The following is a 26,486-nucleotide window of genomic DNA, read 5'->3' on the forward strand; positions in this document are numbered from 1 at the left end:
TGATTATTTTTACTACATTTTATATTAACCTAAATGTTTTGTAAAAATTCTAATGTTAGATGCAATAATATTTTATTTTATAACCGTCGTTAAGCAGCTGACCAAATTTTCAGTTTACGGCTACCAATGTTCAACTCCATACCTTTGTCATTTTGAACCTAATCCAGAAGACAAGGGAACTCCTGGATCAAATATTCTGAGAAAGTCCTTTGTGGAGGACTTATTGATGGAACTAACCTGCAGCTGCATTACATGGAATGGAAAACCTGGTTAGCCTGATGGCAAGGTGACTCTAACCCATGATTAGAGGCTGCAAGTTTGTCACGGGGAAAAAAACCGAAATTCTCGGGAAATTTTAAAAATTACGCAGATTCTAAACATAAAAATTTTTTATATATAAATGGTGCAAAAGACAGAAATTGCGCAAATAATTAAAAAATACGTAACAAAAGTATTTCTTTTAATTTCAAGTAATATTAATATTTTTATTTAAATGAACATAGTTTTGGTACAAAGTATTGTACATTGTTAGATTATTCTCATTTATGCTTCGTCTTTCATCACTTAATACATTTTTATACTTTCTATACGATCTTTCTGCGCCCTATTTAAGAAATCGCAAGAAGCTGTCCAGGAAAAATTGTCTGGATATGTAGAAAGGCAGTAGAAATTTCATTGCCCAGTGCAATAGCTTGTGTTACAATTTTTTATGTCAAAGATTTGATTTATAAAATTTTCCTTTTTTTGTGATTCCAATTTCTTTTGTACTCTTATTGACTTCAGGGAGGTAATCCTATCAGTCTATTACCCTCTCTAAGTGTAGAAAGACCACCTTACTTGACAAGATTGGGATTATCTCTCATCTTTGAACTATTTTCTTGTCATTTTGCTATTGATTCACTCCCCTAAATATCTAATTGATTTTACTTGTTCAATTTAAGGCTTCAGGAAAGTAAAAAATTCTGTTAAATAAAAATAATAAGTGAAAAAGAATTCAAATTTTAAGCAATTTTCGCGCAAATCAAAACATTGAGAAATTTGTGGATTTTAGAAAAAAAGAGGGCAATTTTGCAGAAATTTGTGCAGCGACAGACCTACAGCCCTACCCATGATCCATCTACCACTGAGGATATTTCTCGTCAGCACTGTGGTCAGTGCAAGGTGTGGAATTCAGATCAACCAGTCATTGCCGGGATTCAGACCCGGTTCACCTCATTGGGAAGTGAGCGCTCTATCCCCTGAGCAACCACGGCTCTGATGCAATAATATTAACGGAACCTAGCTATATATGTTCTCTTAAACTATAAATGAAGAAATACTAAAGAAATGTTTAAATTCTTTAAATGACCACTTAAGTTGTTTCATTCCTGAAACCATCCAAAAGATTAAACCGTCACAATTTTTTTTTGCGCTTTACTAAAATGCTGAAGTTCCGTGATATCCAATTTTTTTCATATTGTAGGAAAAATCGAATTAAAGTCTAACAAAAATCAGATGCCAGGTGAAAATCAAAATGAAACGGAATATTTTCAATAACCACTGCATCAACTATTAGAAAAAGTATACTTTTGTTGTGTTATATAATTATTGGATTTTTATTGAAATCTGTAGAATTTGATTAAAATTGAAAACTATTAGTCTATTTAAAATGTTTTAAACTTGCTAATAGGTGGCCAACCAATTTTTTCATTTATAAAACGTAAATAATTCTGGACTTTTTTTTTCCGCACATTTGCGTTCTAACCATGTGACGTACTTGGATGTTATCCTTTTAAGTAGTTGAATGTAGGTAACATATTAGAACAAACTCTGAACAATATGTTTTATTTTTTAATTCCCTTAATATTAAATTCATGCAATCACATATTTAATTAATGTTATTCTTTTTTTTTATGAGCGTGAATTTTGGTTAAATTAAATAACATAATTACTAAATTTTTTAAAAAAATTATGTAATTGGTGTATCACATAACAAAATATATAAACTTGGTTGATAATATTAATAACCATAAACTGTAATTTATTATAACTACATAATTTGTAATAACTTTACAATACCAAGTGGAAGAAATAGAAGAAGCCATGCAAAAAGTATTTCTAAATAGATATTTTTAATACATATTTTATTTTTGCATACTTTATAAACTTATTAAATGGTTATAATTTATAAAATATAACTTAAAATTTTAATTCATAAATAAATTTACAATTAAAGAGAATTGAAGTTTTACAGCCTTTTTAATGTTATGAATAGAAAGAAATAAAAAATATGAATATTTATTTATATGAGTATTATTTATTTATAATTTTTATATGAATATTATTTATTTATTTATATATTTTTTTTCCTTATGGCAGAATATTTAGAAAATAAAAAATAAGAATAAATGAAATCCGAATAAAAAATTTATTTTATTGTAGCACAAATTTCAAAATTCTTTTTGAAACTACAATAAATTATATAAAACTAGTTTTTTTTTTTTTTTAATAAATCAAACACTTTTGTACATCATGAAATTTTATTTGTTTTATTTTAAAATAATCTTGTAATATTTATCACTAAACAATTGTGTTGATCATTGTTAGTTTCTTCTGGTTTTTTCCACTTTCTCTTGGATTTTTTTCTGGAAGAAATAAGTTTCTTCCAGACAAAATGCGAACCCTGATTTTGGTACACTATGTACATGCACTATATATCGAAAATATAGACACCCGAGTTGAAATTTTTTTTTTTTTGGTGTCAGTTACAAACAAATGCTAGTACACTTAAGTATCAGTTACAAAATCTAATACTTTTAGAATCAGGTTCATGCCAATCTTAATTTATTGGAGTAATAAATTATTCGATAAAAATTCCTTTTTTCTTTCTTTTTTTTTATTTAAATCTAATACTAGGTTACAAATATAAATTATAATCAAATTAAATAACAAAATACTGTGAAGTTCGTTAAGCAGAAATAAAAAATGTGTTGCAATACTCTTGTTGCAAAGTTTAAAAAGAAAAATTGCATCAACCCTAGTTTTGCCACTAGTACATTTTAGCAGTAGCAAACTTTGCTAATGATTTTAAAAAATGAAATCATACCCTGGGCACCTGTAACCTCTAATAGGGAATTTCAAAATTCCACAATTTTTGATGGCTAAATGTGAACATACCTTTATTTTCTTTTTTTCTTAAATATTTTCTTTATTTCTGCATGTTGTAGGATATTTATGGACAAACAATTATGATAAAAATAATTTATCATTATTGTTCATTTATTTTTTGCTAATTTATTTTTCTGAATGTTGTGCTGAAGTGTTAGGGATAAAATAATAATAAAAAAGAGAAGAATTTCTTGTATTTGCCCAATACAAACATTGATAAGACAAAAAAATTTATAGTTCTTAGCACAATCGGGAAACTTCTCTGATATATTAGCATATGCAATGAAGCATGGGCAAGTTTATCTATCTTATTTAGGAAATCTTTATTGATTGATTACAGGTTTGTGATGAGCCCCATCCTCTGCTTATAAAAAATATGCTTCAGTTTTGCGTTGAATCCAAATTGGAGGAAGCCTACAAAATACTTCTTCATCTTTGGAAACTTGGTTATGCATGTGAAGATATAATTACAAACATTTTCAGGGTTTGCAAAACCCATGATATGCCTGAATTCTTGAAGCTTCAATTTATCAAAGTAAGTATTATTAATATTACACATTATTTTGTTAAAAAAAATGTCATCTAAAAATATAAAGCTGTTTTGAACTGACTGACTTTTTACCAAATTATATGCAATGAAGCATGCAAGTAAAATAAAGATAAATTTATTAAGGAGTAAAAGATAAATAATAATAAAAAAAGTAAATATTAAAAACATATTAATCTAAACGAGAGAAAAAAACTTATTCTTCCATTACATTGAATTAAAATTATCAGACTATCTTAACGAAAAAAACTTTTTTTCCCCTGCTCTTTCGTTTATCAGAACTATTAGTGAATTTAATTTGATCCCATCATTAATGTTTCTGTATATTAAGGATATTTTCTCAGATTATATTTTTTCATGTTAAATGTTTTTTTTAAAAAGAGCATTAAAGGTTACTTTAATACAAAAAAAGCTCTGCTGCCTGCTTGCTTTTCACCAACCTTCAAGAATCGCTTAATGATTCGAATGCTTAGAACTACCCGTTGTGGTATTTGTCTTCTTCAGGTAAACACTCCTCAGAAGCTGAACCCTTCTCAAACTTAACCATGTTTACTTATTTAACTTTTCATTCACCCGAACTAGGTTCTCTAAAGGGAACCATGGTTAGTATTATCTTTTTCTACATAGTTTTCCATACCTGCAAAGGCTTTCTTTCACCTCCTACATTGAAGTACTCATATATATCACATCCACGTGGCAGAATCGCAGGGAATGTTACATAGTTATTGCAGAATGATTTTTCTTTTGAAAAGTGACAAGAATTACTTTTTTCATAAATTTACAAAAGTTAAAGTAATGTTTGAATCATGCATTTAGGTAATCACTTTTGACGCACTCAATTTAGTATGATAAATCGGTGTAATGTTCCGATTGTATTTTCGGCAGTTATTAATTTTCACCTGGATTTTAAATATCCCAATATATTTTAAACAATATGGAAAATAGTCCATTTGAGTATATACTTTTTAATGCAATGATTTTATCAAATGTTTGGCAGTTATTGCTATTGATTTCTCCATAGTTTTTAAATAGGATATTATTTATTGCCACCACCTAATCTCGAAACAAAACATACATTTGAGGAGTCCGATTCGGATGATTTCATCATCAATCTTTTTTTCGGCAATTACTACTTTGGAGTTCCTGATTTTTTATTGAGATGATTATTTACAAAATGCAAAGGAGGAAATAATTTGTGCGTCCCCCCCCCCCCAACAAAATGCAAAAATATCCCCCATAATATTAGAATAAAAAATTATTAGATGTTCAATTAAAAAAAAGAAAATTATATAGTATTTTTGTTATTATTGAGAGTATATTGCAAAAAGATATTTGAGCGGAGTTTTGTTGCAGATAGCTCGAAAAAATTCTACAGGGAATGCCATGTACATACATTCTATTGTAGGTATTGAAAAAATAATTTAATAGTGCAACTGAAAAACACATTCCACTCTTCTTTTGAAACTAGTTCCATCTACTACCGGGTAGAACAACCACTAACAGAGAGAAAAGTTCCAAGATTACTGGGGATAAAAGAAGCAATTTTTTGACCCCCCTTTAATAGTGAGTCGAACAAAAACTGACTCTTTATTACTCTGCCATTTCGGGGCTACCCATGAAAACTTTATTCGTAACCCAATCAGTTATTTAGTAAAAATTGTATTTATAACCACGCTAAGTATTATATCATTCTTGCAAAACAATATGAAAATCATATAATTTTCTATAAAACAACTAAACAAGATCTTGTTATAGTTGTAGAAACTATATGATATAATTCTAATTATATTTATATTGCACAGATGTTAATATATTTATTTTAAAATTTTTCTATGTATTTCAATATAGATTGAAAAATAATTTTTTTTAAAGAATTTTGGGGAAAGACAGTTGAATAAAGAATAATATACGATTGAGCTTTTGGAGACATCTGGAGAACTTAAATTTTTGAGATCATTTATTAATATAGCTTATGTTAAATGTTGGATGATTTTAAATTAATTGATGGTATATTAAATGGAAAGAATCTTACATTTAAGAATTATATTTTTTAATTATTCAATAAATATAAGTTTAATTTAATTGAAACGAAACTACATTGGTGGAAACTCTCAAATTTTTTTATAATAGGATGAAAATTATATTTTATTATCAATGCTGATTTGCTGTTCTTCATGTTAAACTTGTGATTTTGAATACAATTCAGAAGATTAAGTGACTCCTAGATTTAACATTAGGTAACCTTGCCGTCAAAAGCTTTTTCAATTAAACTATCCTAGCCTGTATTTGCTTCATCCATGTGAAGAAAAGGGAAGAAAAAAAAAAATTTACGATGAGCCTGATACTAACAGACTGGTTAGAAATTGAACCTATTGAGCCAAAGAGTTAAAACCCTGTTTCCAAGAAGAAAAAAAATTTTAATTTATTGATGATCATATGTATTAATGTGTATTAATTTATATACTTGAAATATAATCTAATGTTCTTAAATGCAGAGCTAATTTCAGCCAGGGTTATCAGCATAGGGCACACCAAGACTGCAGAATCGGGGCTTCCCTTCATTATGTAAAAAAAAGTGACCCAGCCCCTTCTAAAATTAGAATTTTCCAATAAATATTTGTGTAATAAAACGATGTGAAGTTCAATGATGTGATTCTTCTGCTAAATTACATTCTAATTACCATGTAAAATTGCATTGTATACCTTACAATTCTAAATGTTTTCGTTTATTATTAAATTTCCTAAGAAATTCTCGATATGGCGAAATAGACAAATAAAATTAACATTAAGGAGTCTAAGCTTTGGATCGCTATCCTAACCATACTATTGGAACCTTATTTCCCCGATTCACAACTCCCCATACTTTGTAGATCAGAAATCTGAATCCATTGACGAAAAGGTATGTAAATGCAGAGAAAGTACTTTTTTGTTTATTTCGTAACTCGAAACGTCGTACGTGTTGGTTTTGTTTTATTTCATAAATTAATTCGATTTTTGAGGTCAAACCCTCAAACCATTAAGATTGAGCCTTAAGGCCTGGTTTCTTAGGACAGGATGCCGTAAGCTGGAAATCAGCGCTAACCTCTGATTGATCCATTTGTGAGTTTGATAGTATACGTCATCGAACGCTCATCTTGAACTACGATTGCCGTCCAACTCAACTGCAGTTGGATTACAGCGTGACGTTAACCACAGAAGCAATGGCGGACAACATCCAACAGCACACTGAAATCAGTCAAGATTTTGATTTTGACATTAAACATATCCTCTTCATTAAACATAGCACTCTTCATTTAGCTCAGCTATAATGTGTTTTTTCTTGGACGAAGTCATTATTTGGTCTCTAAAACACTGGTCGACAATAAAAAAATCATTGCAAATTCAAAATAAATATTTGTTTACGTTATTAACGCATGCGCAATGAGAGATAATGTCTGCGTTGGACCGACTGCTCAAGCTGAGCTAACAAAAAAGTATTTTTTTGGCGTGCTCTAACGTCAACTCTCCGCTGACGCCCAGATAAGGCGCTAGTTCTAAGAAACCAGGTCTTGAGCTAACAAACCAGTATTTTGTTGGCGTCAGCGGGACGTTGACGTCCCGCTGACGCTCAGATAAGGCGCTTGTCCTAAGAAACCAGACCTTTAGAACGTAGAGATCCGATTATTAGATAAAAAAATGATTCAGAGTACTCTTTATTTTTTGCACTGTATATTATTTTATTTAATTCCTGCATTATTTTAAAAATTATATTATACTTAAAGCTCCAAAATTAAAAAAATAAATAAATAAAGGATTTTTTTCTTATTATTAAATCATTACTACAAACACTTAAACACACATTTACTATTTTACATGTACGTATTTATGCAGCCCATTTGCCATATTTTTATTACTTTTCATTCACAAAATTTCTTTTAAATTAATTAACTCTTATTTTAACTCAATATGTTAAATCCAGAGGTGATTGTGCTCCGGAAGATTCCGGAAATCCTAGGTCCAAAAGTTTCAAGAAATCATAGATCACATTTATGTATAAAAATTCTTGTATATTTTATTTAAAAACATTAGAACTAGAATTTATACTTTGCATCTTTCATTTGTAAATATTTTTTCTGGTAGAATACTAAATGTGATTTGAAGATAAAAGTAAACTTATACATAATTATTCATTTAAAGTATGCTGTATATAATTTATTTAGAATTTAATGTTCTGAAAATATCAATGATTTAAATTTATAAAGACATTATTTTTTTTAAATGCTTCATTAATGATTTTACTCAAGAAATTTTCAGGATTTTTGAGTTGCACTCACAATTACCCCTGTAATTATTATTATTATTTTTTGCAAATTGGCAATGCCTTTTTAAACCTATTCACCCTGCTGTTATTTCATATAGACTTAGCTCTGCCTAAATGTGCTAATTCATAACTATGTAAAAATATCTTTTACTTGTTCTTTGGACTTACGATTAAATTTTCTTAGTTTTTACCCAATATTAAGTATTGTCAGCAATCAATATGCCTACTTCCTTTGTACAAAATAAACAATTTTCAATTTCTGCTGGCAGTTCGAAGTTAGAAGATTTCACTTTAATGCTTATTTGCATTAAATTGAGGCTTTTCTCCGTGGACAATCAGCATTGCAATGGTGTTTCAATATTGAGGCTCATTCCATTTATTATAATTCCATTACCAAATGGGTTAACACGCCCAATCGACATTTTTACGCAAAAGGACAATATATGTCATTTTCAAATCATGACACTAACATCCATTTTCTTGTACAAACTCTAAAATTGATATAATTACTTATAATGTTCTTAGTCTAAGTGGAAACCATGATGCTTAACTGTTCAAATGAATAAACAAATTAAAAGGTTGTAATCATTCAATTCCTTTACCAAAACAAAAAAAAGCAAAACTTATATTCTTTGCTCAAGCAAAATAGTTTACTTTTTTGTAAGTCAAGCAGTTTAGATTTAAAAAGTAATATGAAAGCTCCACGAGTGTAAACTAAGCTTAATATATGTCTGGTTTAAATTACCAAAAAAAAGTTATTTTATTACCAATGGAAGTTTACATATACATTTTTTCTTTAAACCTTGTATTTCAATTTTTATGATTATACAAGCAGAGTTGCCACAAATGACTATTTGCAACTTTTTATTGCCTGATAAAACTTAAAAAAAGCAACTATTTTTGAGAAAACGAGACTTTTCTGTACTCCTAGCTGTTTTTTTAGCATACGTTGGTTAGCACAACCTGCAGCCTAAGAAGCTTCTGAATAAAAGAAAACAAATTCTTTACTATCATTTATGTCTAAAATGCCAAAAAATTTGTTTCCCATTGCATTTAATTAAGTGTATTTTATTTTTTTCTCTCTGATTTATAATATATTTTTTTTGTGAATTGTTTTTTCCTTCTATCAACGTTAGCTTTAATTTTTTACCTGTTTCAACTTTTATCTAGGTATGTATTTTCTGTTGTGTAAATTTTTTTTTAGTTGTATAGAACTTTTTTTAAAAAAGATCATGGTATATGAGTCATTTAATAAATTTTTGTTCTTATTTAGGCAACTATTTTTTTTTCTTCTGTGGCAACTGTACAAATTAGATGACTAATATTTTTTAGTTCACAATTTTTCCATAACTGGTATTCATTGTTTCTTTGCACAGGAAATTGGTTTTGCTCACCTAAGAATTGTTAAAGGTGTTCAGTCCCTGCTTCAGTTATCAGGTCTTCTAGCCTGCCTCTGTAATAAAGCAAAATCTGACTCATAAGTAACCTATCAAGTATATAAATTGTAACCTATGTATTTTTAATAAAGAAATTTTTGCTTACCTTGTAAATTGAATTTCTATTATGTTTATTTATATACACTTCCTAAATTAAATTTTACCTTACACATTTTATTATAAATATTTTGGAATTATTCATTTTATTTTTTTTAACAAGCATAATTATAACATGCTTTTTTATTCAATTATGTAACTTTAAAATACTGTAGTTTTGGAATAGACTTATGGGCCTGTGGTGTTGGATTTAATAAATAGACTGTGGTGTCAGATGTAAAAAAATAAACATAAATTTCTTAGAAAAACTCTTTCAAAAAATAATTTAAGCTAACAATCATAAAATTTTTATATCAAATATTTTGTACATCATAACTTATCAAAAAATAATTTGTTTTGTAAAAACTGATTATAATAGGTTCAAATTAAATGTATTAAAAAGTTCTTGGTGTCATACTCAAATTACACGAAAGCAAAGAATGATTTCTCATGTACAAATTGTCTAAACTCTGTGAATTTGTTTATAGTTAAAATGTAAATCAAAATACCATGGTGCTTAGTGTTTTTAAAAGGTGCTTTTTTCATTGGGCGTTTTCAAAAGGGGCTGGGTTTTCCCTTTTTGAAAATGAGATTTTTTTTTGTTTACCCTGTCTATGTTTTACCACCAGATTTTGATTTCAACATTAATTTTGATGTCCTCGACTTAGTGCACCCCTCTACGTATCGGGCCTTGACTTGGGGATATAACAGCCCAATAGATAAGGGTTTGGAGATCTTTACAGATGGCTCTAGAATGGAGACAGACAATAAAAGTTCCTTCAGGACATCATACGCAGTCATCATTAAGATTGACGGAATAACAGTAGATCAAGACTCCTCTAGAGTAGTGGATAATACCAATATTTTTACTGCTGGGCTGATGGCGATTGAGGCAGCACTATATTGGACTGTAACAAACAATATTACGCAAGCTTTCATTTTTTCAGACTCGCTTTCTTTTCTCCAGGCCCTGGCAGACCCAGAACCTTCCTACAGACTCATCGAACAAACAAAAAGAAAATCGAGAGAGGGCATTGAATTAAATTGGGTCAAGGCGCATGTTGGTATCCAGAGCAATGAGGAGGCAGATAGAGCCGCAAAGAACGCAATCGGTTCAGACATTAAAGATCTCCGGTGTCTGAGTACCCCTAAGATGACTAAAACTGACATAAGAAAACTTATCATGGCGAGCTGGGAAAGGAAATGGAGAGAATCGAGTGAAGGTCGGCAGACCTACAAATTCATTAAAACCCCGTCAACTACCAGACTACAAGCAAACTTTTATTTAAATCAATATTTGACGGGGCAAGGAGTGTTTGGAACTTATCAAAAGAGATTTTTTAACAAAGACGATAAATGTAAATACTGTAACGAAAAACAAACACTTGAACATCTAGCATATTTCTGCAATCATTTCCAAGCACTCCTATAAAATTTATTCCATGATAAAAATGACCAACAAATTTTTGCAAACAATAGATGTAGAGAAATAATCAAAACTGCTCTAGAGGATCTGCTGGCACAAGTTTTTAACAACTAATTAATATCTCCATTTCTGGACCAGCTTGTAATTTTTATATTATGGACCACGACCCAAATTTTTAAAGTGTATTTATACAATTTTAGACCACCTTTTTACTCTATTTGCATTTTTAATTGTTTTGATTTTATCTTGCCTATTTTAAGCTTTAATGGGTTTTTTCGTACAAATTTTTAACGTTCCTTCATTGTACTATTGACCTCGTGTCTTTTAGTCAATAAATTTTAACTTTTTCGTATTAATGTTAATCTGTTTTTTATAAGTTGACTATTTTATGTCAATCTTTTGTGTTATTTTAACTGTACTTCTCTTAATCATTTTAGTGATTTCGATGTTTTTACTTAAAGTGCTATATTCAGTTTTAATCTTTTAAAATTTTTTGTCTTATTATATCGACTTTGAGAGTATGCTCGATCCTTTACAAATTTTTATGTTGAATTTTTAGACCCTTTTGGTCAATTGTATAATTTTAGCCTTTAACTTCATGTTTTTTCCTTTAATCAATTGTCCCTTATAATCTTTTTATTATTTTTCCTGTATTTTAAACTTAAAATTTTTAAACAACCAGTTTTCGGTCATGAGGATTGACCAAAAATATTTTTCATGAAGCTTGTGCAAATTCCATTATATTTTGACAGCTCTCACCTGGTAAATTCTGGGTCTCACATGGTAGATATTGTTAATTTTATTAAATTTCAAATATTTATAAGGGTCCGTTGGCCAATTTATAAACTTTAATTTAATGTTTTTCTTGAATTTTTCATATATTTTATTGTAAACATCAATCTAGATGTTTAACTTCACCTGTTAGTTAATAGTCGGAATAATCACAACTATTATACTTGTAAAACGTTTAATTCTAGAGGTGAATTAGTTACTTTTGTATTTTTGCCCGATTACCTCCAGGCTGTTGCCAAAATAGTACTATGTTTTTTTCTTGTTTTTAAGTAAATGCCACGGAAGGGCTTCGCCGGGCCTCTCGGGCAGTGCGTGTGCCAGATACTCTCTGTCCACCTCCGGCTGTGCGGGAGACTGTCACGGCGACAAGTTGAAAATTTTTCCCGCGTACCCACATTGGGGGGGGGGGGGGTTAGGGGTAATTAACCTTACCCTGTTTATGTATTATTATTTTAAATGTGCTATAATACTTTATTTTCCAATTTGAAAAATAAGAGATTTTACGAGTCAATTGTGAGAATTTTATGAATCAAAATAATACTTGTAAGCACTAACCTGCTATCTTTCCCATTTTACTAAACTATTGTCGTTTCAAATGAGCAACAAAAATTACATAAATGACGTTTAATCTCATAATCAATTTTTTACATTTACGAGTACATTTTCATTATTAAACGCTTCTTTCATTAATTACTATTACTGTGGATTAAGCTATGAAATTATGTACAGAATGCATCTTCTTTGGTAACTTATTCGACTTAGTTGTCTTTTTCTAAAAAGAAAAAGATATTTAAAAAAAAAAACAATTGAACAGTTTGTATGTGCGGCAGGTTACTTTAACAGAAGAAATGTGTAACACTCTATCCAAATTATTGAGAAATCCATTTTCAAGATCCTTGTAAGAAGGGATAAAAGAAATCAGCTGGCAAATTTACTTTTAGTGATGGCGCTTTTGGATAGTGTGGTATGACTGGTTCAGTAACATCAAAAAATGACACTGATGCTGACAAAATAATGAGTTGTTCCCCATTAGTTAAATCAGCAAAATTTATGTAATGATAGCCTAAACCTAATATTTTAAACTGTGGATTTTGAACTGTACCAACTGCCGCATATACCACATTTATTTTTAGTCCAGTAGTTAAATGACAAACACCGTCCACATTTGAAACTTCTTCATCATGATAGGCTTCAATCCACTCTTCTCTGTTACTCTCATTAGCATTTCCAAACATGCCAACAAACAAATTACTATCCCTACTAGAACCTAAAAGAACATCATAAATTTTTTCCTGGGCAGTTTTACAGTCATTAATATTACTATTTATCTTTAAGTAGCAACTTGATTTGAAGTTCTTTCCAAATTTTACGCTTTTGCGCCCATGGCACTGGCTCAAACCGTCTTTACCAAAAATTGAGAGACCCCCTGGTTGAATTATTATTTTGGTAGCTTCAGAACTGTTTGTGCCGGTAACAATTGGCAAACCTACTTGGTATCCAGGATTGCCACTTCTCTTAGTAATTGTTTCTGTAGAATTGTGCCACTTAAATTCAACGCTGAAACGTTGAGTCACAGTTGAGTTAACTGACGATAAATTGAGAAGACTGAAAGTTGGTATGATTTCTTTAATTCCTAAAATTCCGTTGTGAAGTACAGTGAAATGAATCTGACTAACAACGTTGAAGCAAGTATTTGATTCATAGGTGGGTTTTTCTGTTATTTTAGTGAAGCAAAACTTGTTGACATCGGAAAATAATTCATCAGAAATAATGGTTTTTGAATGAGGAAACAGATTATTTGAAAGTCCTCTCCGCTGAGCGCCTAAACAAAAATTTATGTAGTTGTGTACGGATAAAGCTTCATTTTTTTCACATTCGTTTCGTAGATTATTTATTGTAACAGTACAAGAGGAATTGTAGTCTTCCAAATATAGTACTTTTCTTCTGCAGGTACATGCCTCACCAAAACATGAATGAGGTAAATCTGTAAAAGATAAATATATAAAAACCAAAAAAGAAGCAATTTATAACTAAGCAAAGCAGTAAAATGAGGAAATTAAGTTTAAATATACAGTGCCCATTGTTTAATTGCATCGGTTAATGAAGATTTTGACTCCAATAAATTGCTGAATCCATTGGCATTACTGGCTGCGGTCAGTGTGCGGGTGGGTGACCAATTGGATCAGTCTGCATAGGGACCGAGGGTGTGCGGTATTGGTCCTCGTATAACTGTTCTACCATAAAGTGCTCCACTTCCCTTGCAGGTCTTCGGGTTACTGAAATGGGGGTACCATTCCCTCTGTAGAGGATCAAAATTGTGATGGCATGTCTCAGGATCATCCGCAGGGATGTTTCCCAAACCATCGCCAATAGCCCATTGTGCAGCTCTAGTGTGACGTAAATGAACAACAACGATCCATCGACAAAAAATCTATGTATTTTAAAAGGAAAAAAAAAAATTTTTTTTTTAGTTTTCACCGCATTACGAGTATAAATATAAAATAAGATTAATTTATGTGAAAATGAATTTTTGTACAAATTTTGATTAGAAATCTTGGAGCATCTACTGGTTACAAAAACATTTTTATAATCAGGGGTGCGCAACCCTACTAAGGAAGGCTGATGGGGACATTACCCCCCCCCCACACACACTCACACCAAATTTAATAAAGTCCCCTTATTCCAGCAAATACAAATTTAGATATAAAATTTTTATTTAAATAACATCACTGTTAAATGTGAGTAAAAGTTTTGAATAGCTCGTTAATTTTCAGAAGACTAAATTAACATCTTTTAAACAAATGGCGAAAAAATACTGGAAACATCGAAAAAAAAATATGTTTAAAATTGTAATGCAAATCTGACACACACACAGTACTCATGTGCTAATTTTAAAAAAATTATGCTCATTTCATAACCGATTTGAAAATTTATATATTATTTTTATTATGTATCTTCTATTATAATGGTATCATAATAATGTGATAATCAACAGTAATTTCTGAGAGAGTAAATCTTGTTTTAAGTTAAAATTACTAACAAAACTAATGAGGCACTCTATTTTGAGACAATATTTAAAATTTCATTCACACATGATTATAATATCACAATACGTTAAGTGAAATAATTTTCTCCTGCCTTTTTTTTTTATCTATTTGTTATCATTTATACGTGACAATATATATTTTTAAGCAAGCCTGACACCATGGAGTCTGTTCTAACACAAGTTTGACTTACCATAATACCTCTTATGCAGAGCAATTAGTACCAATTAAAATTAGTTAAAAGTTGATAAAATTTAAATTAGGAATACGAGAAAATCAGTTGCAGGTAGGGTCGGCCTGAGCTTTTTTTAAAAAAATGAGGGGTGTATGAAAAAAAAGCCGAAACTATTTTTAAATCATTCCAAACGACTAAACAAACGTTTGAGTGACTAATAAAAAGATGCACATCCTTACTTCTACTGAGATATTTCGAAAATATTAATTTTAGATGCATTAAAAAATACCAATACTTTATTATTCATATCTTGCACAGTTTTCAATGATTTTTTTTTTTCAAATTTTAGAACAATAATTTTAAATTGCTGCAAAAAAATTTAAAGTTTCTTAAAATCTTTTTAAAGTTATAGTAAAAAAGAAAGCCAAAAAACTTTGTTCTTTAAATATATATATTTCCATAATATTTAAACTAGGTTTGTGAAATTTTATGCACTTATTTGAATAGCAATCAAAGTAAAAGATAAAGTTTATTTCTTGAATTTCTGGCATAAGGCGTTCAAAAATACTTGCTTTATTTCGTAATTTAATGTCAGTCCCTCAAACCATTGAAAGCTAAGTATGAAAAATCGGATGGACTAAATACCTCTAAAAATGTAAAATATCCTCTAAGTATATCTTAAGAAAATGTCAAAAACCGAAAGTGTCTTGCATTATTGTAGTGTAAAGTATGATGAATTCAAAATGCATAGGTAAACATCTCACACCTGAATACGAGAATTTTGTCTAAGAGTGGATAATACAGATTATGGGGTTTAAATGGCAAGATCCCACTATGTAAAAAAGTAGTCTTTAGGTAGGTAGATAACTGTATTTACTTTAAACAAGAGCTGCAGAATGGGCTATTAGCAACGGTCTGGGAAACATCCCTGAGGCAATTTTGATCCTCTGCAGAGGGAATGGTTCCCCTGCTTTGGCAGCCAGACAACCTGCGAGCGAAGCCGAGCACTTTATGGTAGAACAGCTTAACGAGGACTGATACCTCAGACCCTATATAAGCTGATCAAAGTGGTCACTCACCTGCTTCCTGACCGCAGCCATGAATGCTTGACTTCAGTGTTCTACTGGGATCCGTGTCTTTACAATCAGTCCATTGCGGGACTCTATTACTATTTAAAAATCCACTTAGTGATAGAAATTAACATTTATTTTTTATTTTTAGTACACATATAAAATGTGATTTTTAAAAACATTTTAACTTCTTATTACACTTTTGAAAAGAGAGCTATCCTTTAAAATATATAACTCATAACAAGTTTTTTTAATACAAATAAATTTGTGTTCTCTGCCAATTAAAAAAAAAACTTTTTAAAATTTGGGGAAAAAATAACTTTGCAAATATAAATATATAAAAAAAAAATGCCTTTGTTGTTCTACTGAGAACCGTTGTTCTACTGAGAATCCAGCTTCTGTCATTATTTGAGGAAATTAGGAAACTGCTCAGGAAGTTCTACATCAGGTAAAAGAGTGTTTTCTACTTGTTGTCTGGTTTAGTCAAAACTGAGGTACAAACAAGGGATTGAAAAAGCCAAAAAACTGGTTATATGACATCGTTTTTTAAATCAAAACAAAAATAATCATTGTGTCAACTTATAGTAAATAAAATTTATAATGCAATAAAAGTTCACTATTACTTCATACTGTTCACTATTTTAACATGGTTTGAAATTTAATGAATTTTTAAATTTAAACCATTATCTAGTTGCCTTAAAATATAATTACTAAAAAAAAATTTTTTTAATCCATCCATTTAAGTCTTTCATAAAGATAAAATATTATTTTTGAAATAATTTTAATATTTTGTGATAATACTAATAAATGCTTATTTCATTTCTATTTGAAAATTTATTTATTAAGGAGATAAGAGGAAAACAAATCTATTCCCCTGTTTAGTTCAAAACAAAAAATTTTTAAAATTATTGTTTAAAAATATTATTTTCCTTAATGTTGAAACAAGAAAGATTATTATATCAATTTAAAGTTACATACATATTTTTCTAAATATTTTTGAAGTTTTGAAAGTAGAGTTATGTATGCTAGTGTGTTATGTATAATTATTTATAAGTCAAATAAGGAATAACAATTTATATGAGAAAGGTCAGATTTTGATTATGTTTAAAAAATAACTACTACAGCCTAGTTTTTTTTAGTGGTTCATTTTTAAAAAAAAATAATAAACCAGGGTTTGTGAGTGGGTCAAAAACCCTGGTTTAAGATCCAAATTACTTACCCCAAACACTTTCTATTTGAGAAATAATAATGGGTACAGGTCTTCCAGATTTCATGTCTTGTTCTTTTGTTTCCCTCACTTGAGTGTCCTCCCAAGAATAAATCGTTTTTGACTGATATTTGAGGAGCACATCAAGATCTCTGTGAGATTTCAGAGTAGGTAAATCTTTAAAGCGCAAATACTGTTTCAAGTTGTTATGAGCTATGCAAAGCAAACCGTTGTTAGGATTTTGCTGAATCTGATAAACAGCATTGTTTCGTAAAATTATATCCGTGAAATAGCAATAATTTTCATCAACCGTCACTTGAGAATTACAACTAGAAAAAACTTTCATATCATCTTCACTGCAATCTGAGTCACAGCAACAGTTAATATCACAAACATCATAATATAAATCACAAATACAGATGTTTTCATCCGATGGAGTATAAGATAGATCATACCAGTGCCAGAATGGTAAATCATCAAGTTCTCCGTCGCTGGAAGCGTCAGTAACATTCACCCCAGTTATATTCGTAGCAGAAATATTTTTCCAGAGAGAGTGATTTTTATCGAGTTCTGCATATGATTCATTTTCAAAAGAAGTTTCATAATCAAAGTTTGATGTATAGTTTTCTAAAGTTGCACTTAAAAGAAAGTGGTAAAAAATGCATAATACGTTTAAACAAATACGGGTAGCAAGAAAATAAACCATGCTCACATTTTACGAAGGCTATATTTACTGAATTAAAATAGAAGAATTTAGTAAGTTTGTATACTAATAAGGCAATGATCTAGAAATGCCATTTAAGCGTTGTATTTACACTTAAGTGAACACCGTCACCATGGCAACTGATAGAGCGCTATTGATTGTTTGATTACATGTGAAGCAATTGATTTTTATTTTATTTGAAAGCTACAAGCTGCAATTCGGCCAAATATATCGGGCTTGATTTGGAATGATCTTGCCAAAGGATTGGATTTAAATTGAAAATAATGATTTTCTTTATTGTTTATTAATTTGTTTAAGTATTTTGTGATTAGGAAAAATCCAAAATATTACAAGAGCCTATATTTGTAAGGAGTATCTTTTATATCAGTAAGAAATGCTTTGAAATATTTCTTTTATACTTTAAAATAATGCACAATGGACACAGGGTTGTTGCATTTATATACAATTGTGTTATATGTAAAGCGTCGCGAAAATCTAATTAGTGAATGCTTTTGTTTTCTTTCTCATGTTATGACATACCATTAGTATACCCAGAGTAAGAAAGTTGCTTCTTTCAGAAAAGGGCACTCATTTACTACTGTTAAAATTAATCAAAATGTATAATATTATGTCACAACAAATTTGATCCTCGGCAATTTTCAAGTTACTTTATTACTATTTTATGTATATGTTTCAAAAAGTAATTTTTACTCATTATATAAAAAATAGAAGAATTTGAAGTTTTTCAAAAAATAACTAAAGGCATTCTAAAAGACAATCTCTGTGTATGCATTTTCTTAATAAAAAGTACACTAGAAAAAAAAAAGATTAATTGACAAACAACTTAAAAGCTTTTTTTTTTATATAGATAGATTTCAAACTGAAAATTGTCAGAAAATGAACTTTTAAAGTAGCATTTTTAAATTTTAAAAAAAAGTTTTAAAGAAATTAATTTAAATTAATATAATTTATTACAATATAGTATGAAAAATTTAAATTACATTTTAGACAGATTGGATTGAAATTAAATTGTACGCAAAATAATCAGTTATTTGAACAAATATGATTTATAATGATGAGGATGTGCATATTTGCTAACCGGAATTCAAAGTGAAAATATGTAAATCATTGATACTAATAAGTAATTTTAAAAATATGACATGAACTAATGAAAAATGATCAGTTTCACTTATAAACTTTCAGTAGCCATGCAGATGGAAATTGATTTAAATGGATAAAGTCAAAGTATACATTTTTGTAAGTAAACATTCATGAGACAAAATTAAAGCAAATAATCAGAAATGAAATAAATTTTCTACAGAATAAAATGAAGTTAAATTGAGTGAAAATAATCAATTACTTGAACAGATGGATTTTAATTAAAGAAAGACTGGAAGCTTAACTGGAATTCATGTACAAACATTAATGATTTATTGGAACTTAAAGCTAGTTTTAGAACAAACTGTAAAAAAAAATATTAATTGTACTTGAAAATAATCAGTGACAATGAAGATGAGAGTAAATCTCTGGAGCTAAAAAATGGATAGTGAGTAATGTAAGACAGTTTTTTAAAAATTATAATTACAAATAGTTATAAAATTACAAAAATAAATAAGTAAGAACTCTGATAACTAGAGCTATTAAGTAAGAGAAAACTCACTTAAAACGAAATGATAACATAAATAATGCATATTAAATACTTTTAGCTTATCCACTTGCTGACCGGGCAATTCCGTGGTAAGGTCAACCAGGCATTAACAAGTACAATTCACACTAATAATATCTTCAGACTATTTTTTTTAATATTATAATTTTAGTTTTGAAATGCGCAGAAAAACAACACAAATCTAAGATATCAACAGGTTTGAAAGGAGATGCAGATTTTTAGCACAATAAAGAGAAACTTCTCTATTATAAAAGGATTGTATTGTAGCCTTAACAGCACTCGGTTGTTCTGTATGTTGACTACTTATATACTAAGAAAGTATCTAAATATCTGTTTTATCAATCTTTTTTAAAAGAGTCTTGACATTGTTTATCACACTATGGCATCTACCAGAGAAAAGAGAGCAAATGCTGGGAATCGCATGGCCTTGTTGTTGGAAAATGAAGATGCTGATGATTTCTACAGCAGCGCTTATGGAGGATTTCAAGAAGTAAGAGTATCTTTAAACTCTCTGCAACAATTTTTCTTTTTTGTATGAAAAATATCTCTTTTAATGTACAGCAGTGGTTTTTTATCTTCAGTATCATTGGCACATATAATACAATGAATACGAATTCAAGATCATAATTAACCTCATGACATATTTCAGAAAAATGGAAAAAAAATTTGACTGTTTAATTTTGTTCTTTATATTATTATAAAAGCTAGAAAATAGTTTCTTATTACAAAAATTAAATTTTAAATGCAATAACTACTGTATTTATAATTTTTACATACACATAAATTAGTAATGGATTACACACACATCTTATTTCGTTCGAGCAAATTAAACAAAACTTTGAAGCTAAATATAATATTACTAGTATAGTTTAATATAAAACACAACAATATGATTTTCAATACATAAATTTGACAAATCTTTTACAGTATGGTATATCCCAAAACACGGTATTGCACACAAGCCCATATCTTACTCTTCGCCCTCGACTGAAGTCGTAATCTGTGAAAAACTAGGACCACTAATGCCATCTATAGCATTATTTGTTTTAAGTAGGTTAAGCTGTTTCTTATTTCTTTAAGTTTTTCCAGCAATTAAAGCTAGTATAGTTATCCTTATATAACTCAGACAAGAGTACAGAAATTGTTTGTTTCCTCTTAATATATTTTGTACAGGAAAAAAAGTGAGGAATTTTTTTCCTTGAGCTTTTCACTTTTCATATTTGGAAGGGCTCCATCCATAGAATTTTTTCACAAGCCAACTTTGCTGAGCAAACTGCATTGGCTGTCAAATCATTAAACGATTATGTGGCTTAAAATGAATTTGGTTGTAAAAAAAATACAATTAAGTCCCTGATTGCAAAAAAAACTAAATTATTTTCCGAACAACCCAGAGCACAACATTCCTACTATAGCTGCTTAGATAGCTGAAATAAGCTTGAGTCTTGAAATGAATTAGGTGCTTGGCCATGCATTATATATAAAGATATACCTAAAAAATTTTCAGAATTAATATACGAATAATCGATTTTATTTCATCTGCAATCTATTTATTTTTAACACTCAAAGTTCATGTAATTAATATTTCTAGGAAGAGGATGATCATGAATTCTCTGGTGATGAAGAATCAGAGAGTGAGGATACTGATTCTGATATATCAATTGATGAAAATGATGAACCAGTGTCTGATGAGGATGATGATCAAAATACCACAAAACGGAAACGTCGAGTTGTGACTAAAGCCTATAAGGTATATCCTTCATTCATTACATGCATTCATTACATTGATAAAAAAAAACAACACCAGGAAAAGATTAGTGTAGAGCAGTGTTTCCCAAAGTGTGGCACGTGTACCCCCTGGGGTACAGGAACAGTTTAGCAGGGTTATATGCAAGATATCTTGAAACAAGCGAAAGTTTTAAAAAAATTTATTTAAAAACAAAGCTAGCTATGAAAATTTATTATTACATATTTTTCTATTGGCTATTTTTTGCATAGTTAACAGTTAATAATTAGTGGTGTCAACAGCCAGTTGTGATTTTTAACTTTTGTGCAATTTTTTTCGAGTAAAAAATGCATTCATTTTTTTATTAGTGGTACAAAGTGTTACGAAAAATTTTGAAAAGGGTACACAAAAGTCATAAGTTTGGGAAACACCATTGTAGAGTAGAAAATTTTGGCAGTGCGGCTTGTCTGCTTAACATATTTAATTGATTAAAGTGCAAGATCACAGGTTAATGCAGTTAAGAGAAAAAAAAATTTCAAATGGGATATACTGGCTCATTAATAACTGGTGTAACCACCAGGATTTTGAATGCAAGTATGCAAACAGGCACGCATTGTGTCATAGAGATGCAGTATGTAATTTTGTGGGATACAGTTCCATGTGTATTGCACTTCGGCGGTCAATACGGGGACAGCTATTGCTGGTTGTGGTGGACGCTGAAGTTATCGTTCAATGATGTCCCGAACGTGCTTGATCCTTTAGAGCATGTTGGATTACAACAGCAGTATGAGGGTGAGCGTTATCCTGTTTTAAAATACCTCCTTGGATGTTGCTCTCGAAGAACAAAACTGGTTGAATCATCAGGTTTGCGTACAAATTTGCAGTCAAGGTGTATGGAATAACCACGAGACTGCTCCTGCTGTCATAAGAAATTGCTGGTCAGAACATAACTCCAAGTGTAGGTACAGTATGTCTAGGCCGGAGACAGGTCGATAGCAGGCACTTGCCTTGGCTTCTACTATACGGCTATGACTGGAACCAGAGCAGAGCCGACCTTAATCAGAAAACACAATGTTTCTCCCTATTAAATATTTTGTCCTCCAGTGAGTAGAATGCAAGCTACAGGGCATCACGCTTGGAGCTGTACTTAAAGTAGAACATTTGTAACAGTTTGTTGTATCATTGCATTGCCCATTGCATCTCAAATTTCTGGTGCAGGCGCTGTGCCGTGCACCAAGCAGTTCTTTCCCTTGACCACTGCTGCCAACAATCATGCACAGTGGATTCATTTCAATCCAGTCTTTCTGTAATATCATGGGCATAAAATTTACCTTCTCGCAGCCCTATTACACGACCACGTTCAAAGTCTAGCTTTTGATAATGGCTTTTTCATCATCTTAAAGGCATTGTTGACTAACAAGCAACTCACTTTGTCAAAATTTAACTAAAAATAACGCTAACAAACTGTAGAACATGTGTTTAAAGCAACCCTGATTTGCATGTTCATAGTGGTGCTACTAACGCCAAACTTATGTGACAAGCGCGGAATTTGAATAGACATGTTTTAGTTGTACAGTACAGGACCCGTTATCCGGAAATCGGAAAACCAAAAAGCCTGAACGAAATTCGATACATTTTCCCGCCATTTAAAAACTTTTTTTTTTTTTTCCTCTTAAGATTTTAGGATTTTTCTTTCTTTTTTGAAAGATGCTTGCCTTACCATCATTTTGGAAATAATCATTGGTGTATTACTTCATCGTTTTTTCTTCTTTTTAAGATTATCTTCAAATATTTTTTTTTTTTAGTTTGGTTTAACAATTGAAAAAAAAAACAGCATTTTGTAGCGATTCAGAAAATCGGAAATATCAGTTTTCTGGAATAGCGATGGTCCCGATCGTTCAGATAATCGGTTCCCTACTGTATAAACAAGCTAACCAAATTTAGTTTATCTAGCACAATTCCTTGGTGTTGGGATTTTTTTTCTGTCTGTGTATTTCTAATAAGAATTCCATTTTCCTTATCATAGTTCTTTCATTTTAGGAGCCTACAAAACCAAAAATAAAAAAAGAAGTTAAAAAATCACCTCTGAAAAAAGCATCTTTTATATCTGTTGCAAATATCGGTAATGTATTCTTTGTAAACATCCTTCTCATTTCATTTGCGCCACTTATTTCAATCTATGCATGTGTGCTTACTAGCGCCAATCTGAAAGTTGTTTTAATGCCTTTCACTAAATTCAAATTTGTAATAACTAAAACAATTCTTTCACAAAACACATTGAAAATTTATAAAAATTTATTAAAAGCTCTAAGTGAGAAGTTGAAGGAGTTTCAATGCAAACGTGTTCGACTTATAACCTTCAAAAGACTATTTTAAAATATTCAATTAGAGAAATGAAGATTTTTACTAATTTTATCATTAATAATCTTAAATTAGGTTTTGTGTCCAATTTAATTTGAAATTCTTGTGCTATATCTATTCTAATTAAGAATTTGTTTTTGGTACATATACATAAGCTGAAAATGAATAAAATAAGCTGAATTATGGTTTTTGTTGAAATGGAAACTTAAAACAATTACTATAAACATTGAAAGTGTTTATTTCGAAAATATAATTCTTCATGAAATTTTTTTATTATTTTGATTTGAAAAATGTGATATTTTATAAGGAAATACTAATGTAATAGGAGGAAATACTAATGCAATATTTTATAAATGCTGATTCTTTTCATAATTTGTTCAACATGAAGTTATTTAAAAATTTGATTTCTCCGGAACTATTCAACCGATTTCGCGCAAATGTTATATTTTGTCATGCAAAATTATATTTTTTAGCATGATGTAAATATTTTATACCTTGGAATTCAAAACGTGTTTGACTAATATTAAACAGAACAATTAAAAATTATAAATATTTGTTAAAAGTTATTTTTGCATGAAATTATCTTTTGAATTAAGAAATTTATAATTGCGTTTAAATTTCTCAATTTGCTTAAAAATGTATCGAGAAATGGCAAAATACGCAAAAAGTAAAGTTAACAATAAGGGTCCAAACGTAAGACTGCTCTCCTGATGAAACTATTCAAACCCTTACATTTTGGGAGTCGGAAATCTAAATCTGTCAAAAAATAGGTATGTTTATTCAGAGAAAGTGTGTTTTTGTGACCAATATCGTATTTTAAAATATCGTCAGCATTGATTAATTAGCCTATTTAAGGTCACCTCCTCAAATCATTAAGAATGAGTTCTGGAATGTGAAGATCCGATCATTATATGAAAAGTTATTAAGGGTGGTCTGTTTTTAATTTATTTATTTAGTATTTCTTTACGTAATAAATTTTCTAGTTTTGTAATTTTATGTATTTAAGTAGATCTAATGTTTGTATTGAATTAGCAATTCAATAATAAACTGAATTTTAACAGGTGGCTGTTTACTAATTACCAGGGTTGGGTTTTTGACGTCAAAAAGTGGTTTTTGACATGACAAGGGTATAATACTGGTTTAAACCGTCAAAAACCCGTCAAAAATGTCAAAAACTAAAGTTTGCCAAGAAAATATATAAACTTCAAAACTACCAACAGTTGCCATGCATTATATTGAAATTTAATTATACTATAGGTAATCAGCAGGTTTTAAAATATTTTTTAATTAAAATTAAGGTAAAATAACAGATTTAAAATCTCAGAAATTTATATTCAAATGCATGTGAAGAAAAATTTTGCCCACAATTTTTTTAAATATTTATATTTTGAAAAAAAAAAATTTTTTTTTGATACTTAAGAAAATTAAAAGTTTATTACGATGCATTTTTGACATATAAGGAACATATAACTAATATTTATAACGAACTTACAAGTTATGTTGTATAAATACAAACTTGATACAAGTGTATGAAAAAAATTTTTAATGTTATACCGAATATCTTTATTATCCAGTATGTTAATTTGAATTTAAAAGTAGTTATATTTGGGAATAATGATAAATATAATTCATATTGTTTATTATATTTATTTATAATTATTACACTTAACATTTTAAAACAATTTTTACCTCTTAATTTTTTTCCCCCACTTGTATTAAGAATACAAATAATGCATATCTTGAAAGCAAGAAGTAATTATTCAACAGCTGAATATTTAGATATTCAACAAAACTATATAGTATTCAGCAAAATGAAATTCACAAGTATTTGGATAAACTAAATTTTCAGCATAGTAAATGAATAGGCTAAATATACTGTAAATCAACACTAACTTCTCTGTGTATTTAACAGAAAGCACTTAAATTTGTATTGTCTTATGTTAAAAGATTATTAAGAAGATTTAAAAGAATATTAAAAAGATTTTTCTTTAAAAGATGTCTAATGTACAAAACTGCTAATGTTTATCTTTAAAAATGTCTAATTTTTAGTATAATCTATACTATACACTAAATTTGGTTATAAATAAATTTCTTAATAATATCACTGCAGATTTTCAATAACACATGAAAATGAATACATAATATTACATAAGATGTGAGCTTTCAAAAGTACAAGATTTTGGTTACTATTCAAAATATAAGTGTTTCTTCAAAATTTTATATTTATTTTTTCTAGAACATATTTAGAAACACTATCCTTTATAAAAAAATATATAAATTTTATGTATTAATTAAATTTCACATATGAATATAGGTTTTTGACATTTTTGACAGTGAGGTTTTTGACGTGACGGTTTAAACCATGGTTTAAACTGTCAAAAACTGTCACATGTCAAAAACCTGCCAACCCTGCTAATTACAAATGCAATATGGCTTTGTGTATGTGGTACTTTTCCCATTTTGTTTACAATATTTCTTTATCATAAATAAGTGTTAAGGTAATATAGAAAACAGGACAATTCCATGGTGACTGACAAAATTTTTTCTTATTTTAAACCTTTTTTTTTATAGATAAAAAATAGTTAAATAATTTTTTTTTTTAAATTACTTGATGTATTTTACTAGCTTATTATTATTCTGCACTATAGAAAAAAGGCATAAAAATTTTGAATGTTTTATTTAGAATAAAAATATAAAATATGTTTAACATTATGTAGAAAAAACATGGAGTAAAAGATATTTTTATTTTTAAATTCCCCTTCTGCTAGCAACAATGGGATAATTTTTTTTGAA

General features: G+C 29.3%; 3 protein-coding genes across 8 annotated transcripts in view; 2 read left to right on the forward strand and 1 right to left on the reverse strand.

Moving 5' to 3' along the window:
* Positions 1–9,544, forward strand: part of RfC4 (replication factor C subunit RfC4) — a 29,603-nt gene extending 20,059 nt beyond the window's left edge. The window contains exons 9-10 of the mRNA XM_087150839.1: positions 3,488–3,682; positions 9,371–9,544. Coding sequence (XP_087006965.1) covers positions 3,488–3,682; positions 9,371–9,475 — 300 coding nt within the window. The 3' untranslated portion in view covers positions 9,476–9,544. The remainder of the gene's footprint in view (positions 1–3,487; positions 3,683–9,370) is intronic.
* Positions 9,545–12,353: 2,809 nt separating this feature from the next.
* On the reverse strand, positions 12,354–18,034 carry tctn (tectonic). Its single transcript, XM_016065093.5, has 2 exons — positions 17,253–18,034; positions 12,354–13,728 (listed from the first exon to the last, which is right to left on the reverse strand). Exons 1-2 carry the CDS (start codon positions 17,944–17,946, stop codon positions 12,632–12,634), a joined length of 1,791 nt encoding a protein of 596 aa, XP_015920579.3. The 5' UTR covers positions 17,947–18,034; the 3' UTR covers positions 12,354–12,631.
* A 128-nt stretch (positions 18,035–18,162) lies between these two features.
* YL-1 (Vacuolar protein sorting-associated protein YL-1) overlaps positions 18,163–26,486 on the forward strand; it is a 41,189-nt gene continuing 32,865 nt past the window's right edge. Inside the window, exons 1-5 of one of the 6 annotated variants that reach the window (XM_087150809.1) lie at positions 18,492–18,509; positions 19,113–19,200; positions 19,965–20,099; positions 21,198–21,356; positions 23,373–23,454. In XM_087150809.1, the coding sequence (XP_087006935.1) occupies positions 19,174–19,200; positions 19,965–20,099; positions 21,198–21,356; positions 23,373–23,454 (403 nt within the window). In that variant the 5' untranslated portion in view covers positions 18,492–18,509; positions 19,113–19,173. Of the gene's footprint in view, positions 18,331–18,373; positions 18,729–19,112; positions 19,201–19,964; positions 20,100–21,197; positions 21,357–23,372; positions 23,455–26,486 lie in introns of those variants that run through there. The other 5 variants (XM_087150775.1, XM_087150777.1, XM_087150788.1 and 2 more) reach the window with 5 other exon arrangements.

The sequence above is a fragment of the Parasteatoda tepidariorum genome, chromosome 1, assembly GCF_982258835.1.
Source record: "Parasteatoda tepidariorum strain Cologne lab strain chromosome 1, Ptep-v5.0, whole genome shotgun sequence".
Classification (NCBI taxonomy): domain Eukaryota; kingdom Metazoa; phylum Arthropoda; class Arachnida; order Araneae; family Theridiidae; genus Parasteatoda; species Parasteatoda tepidariorum.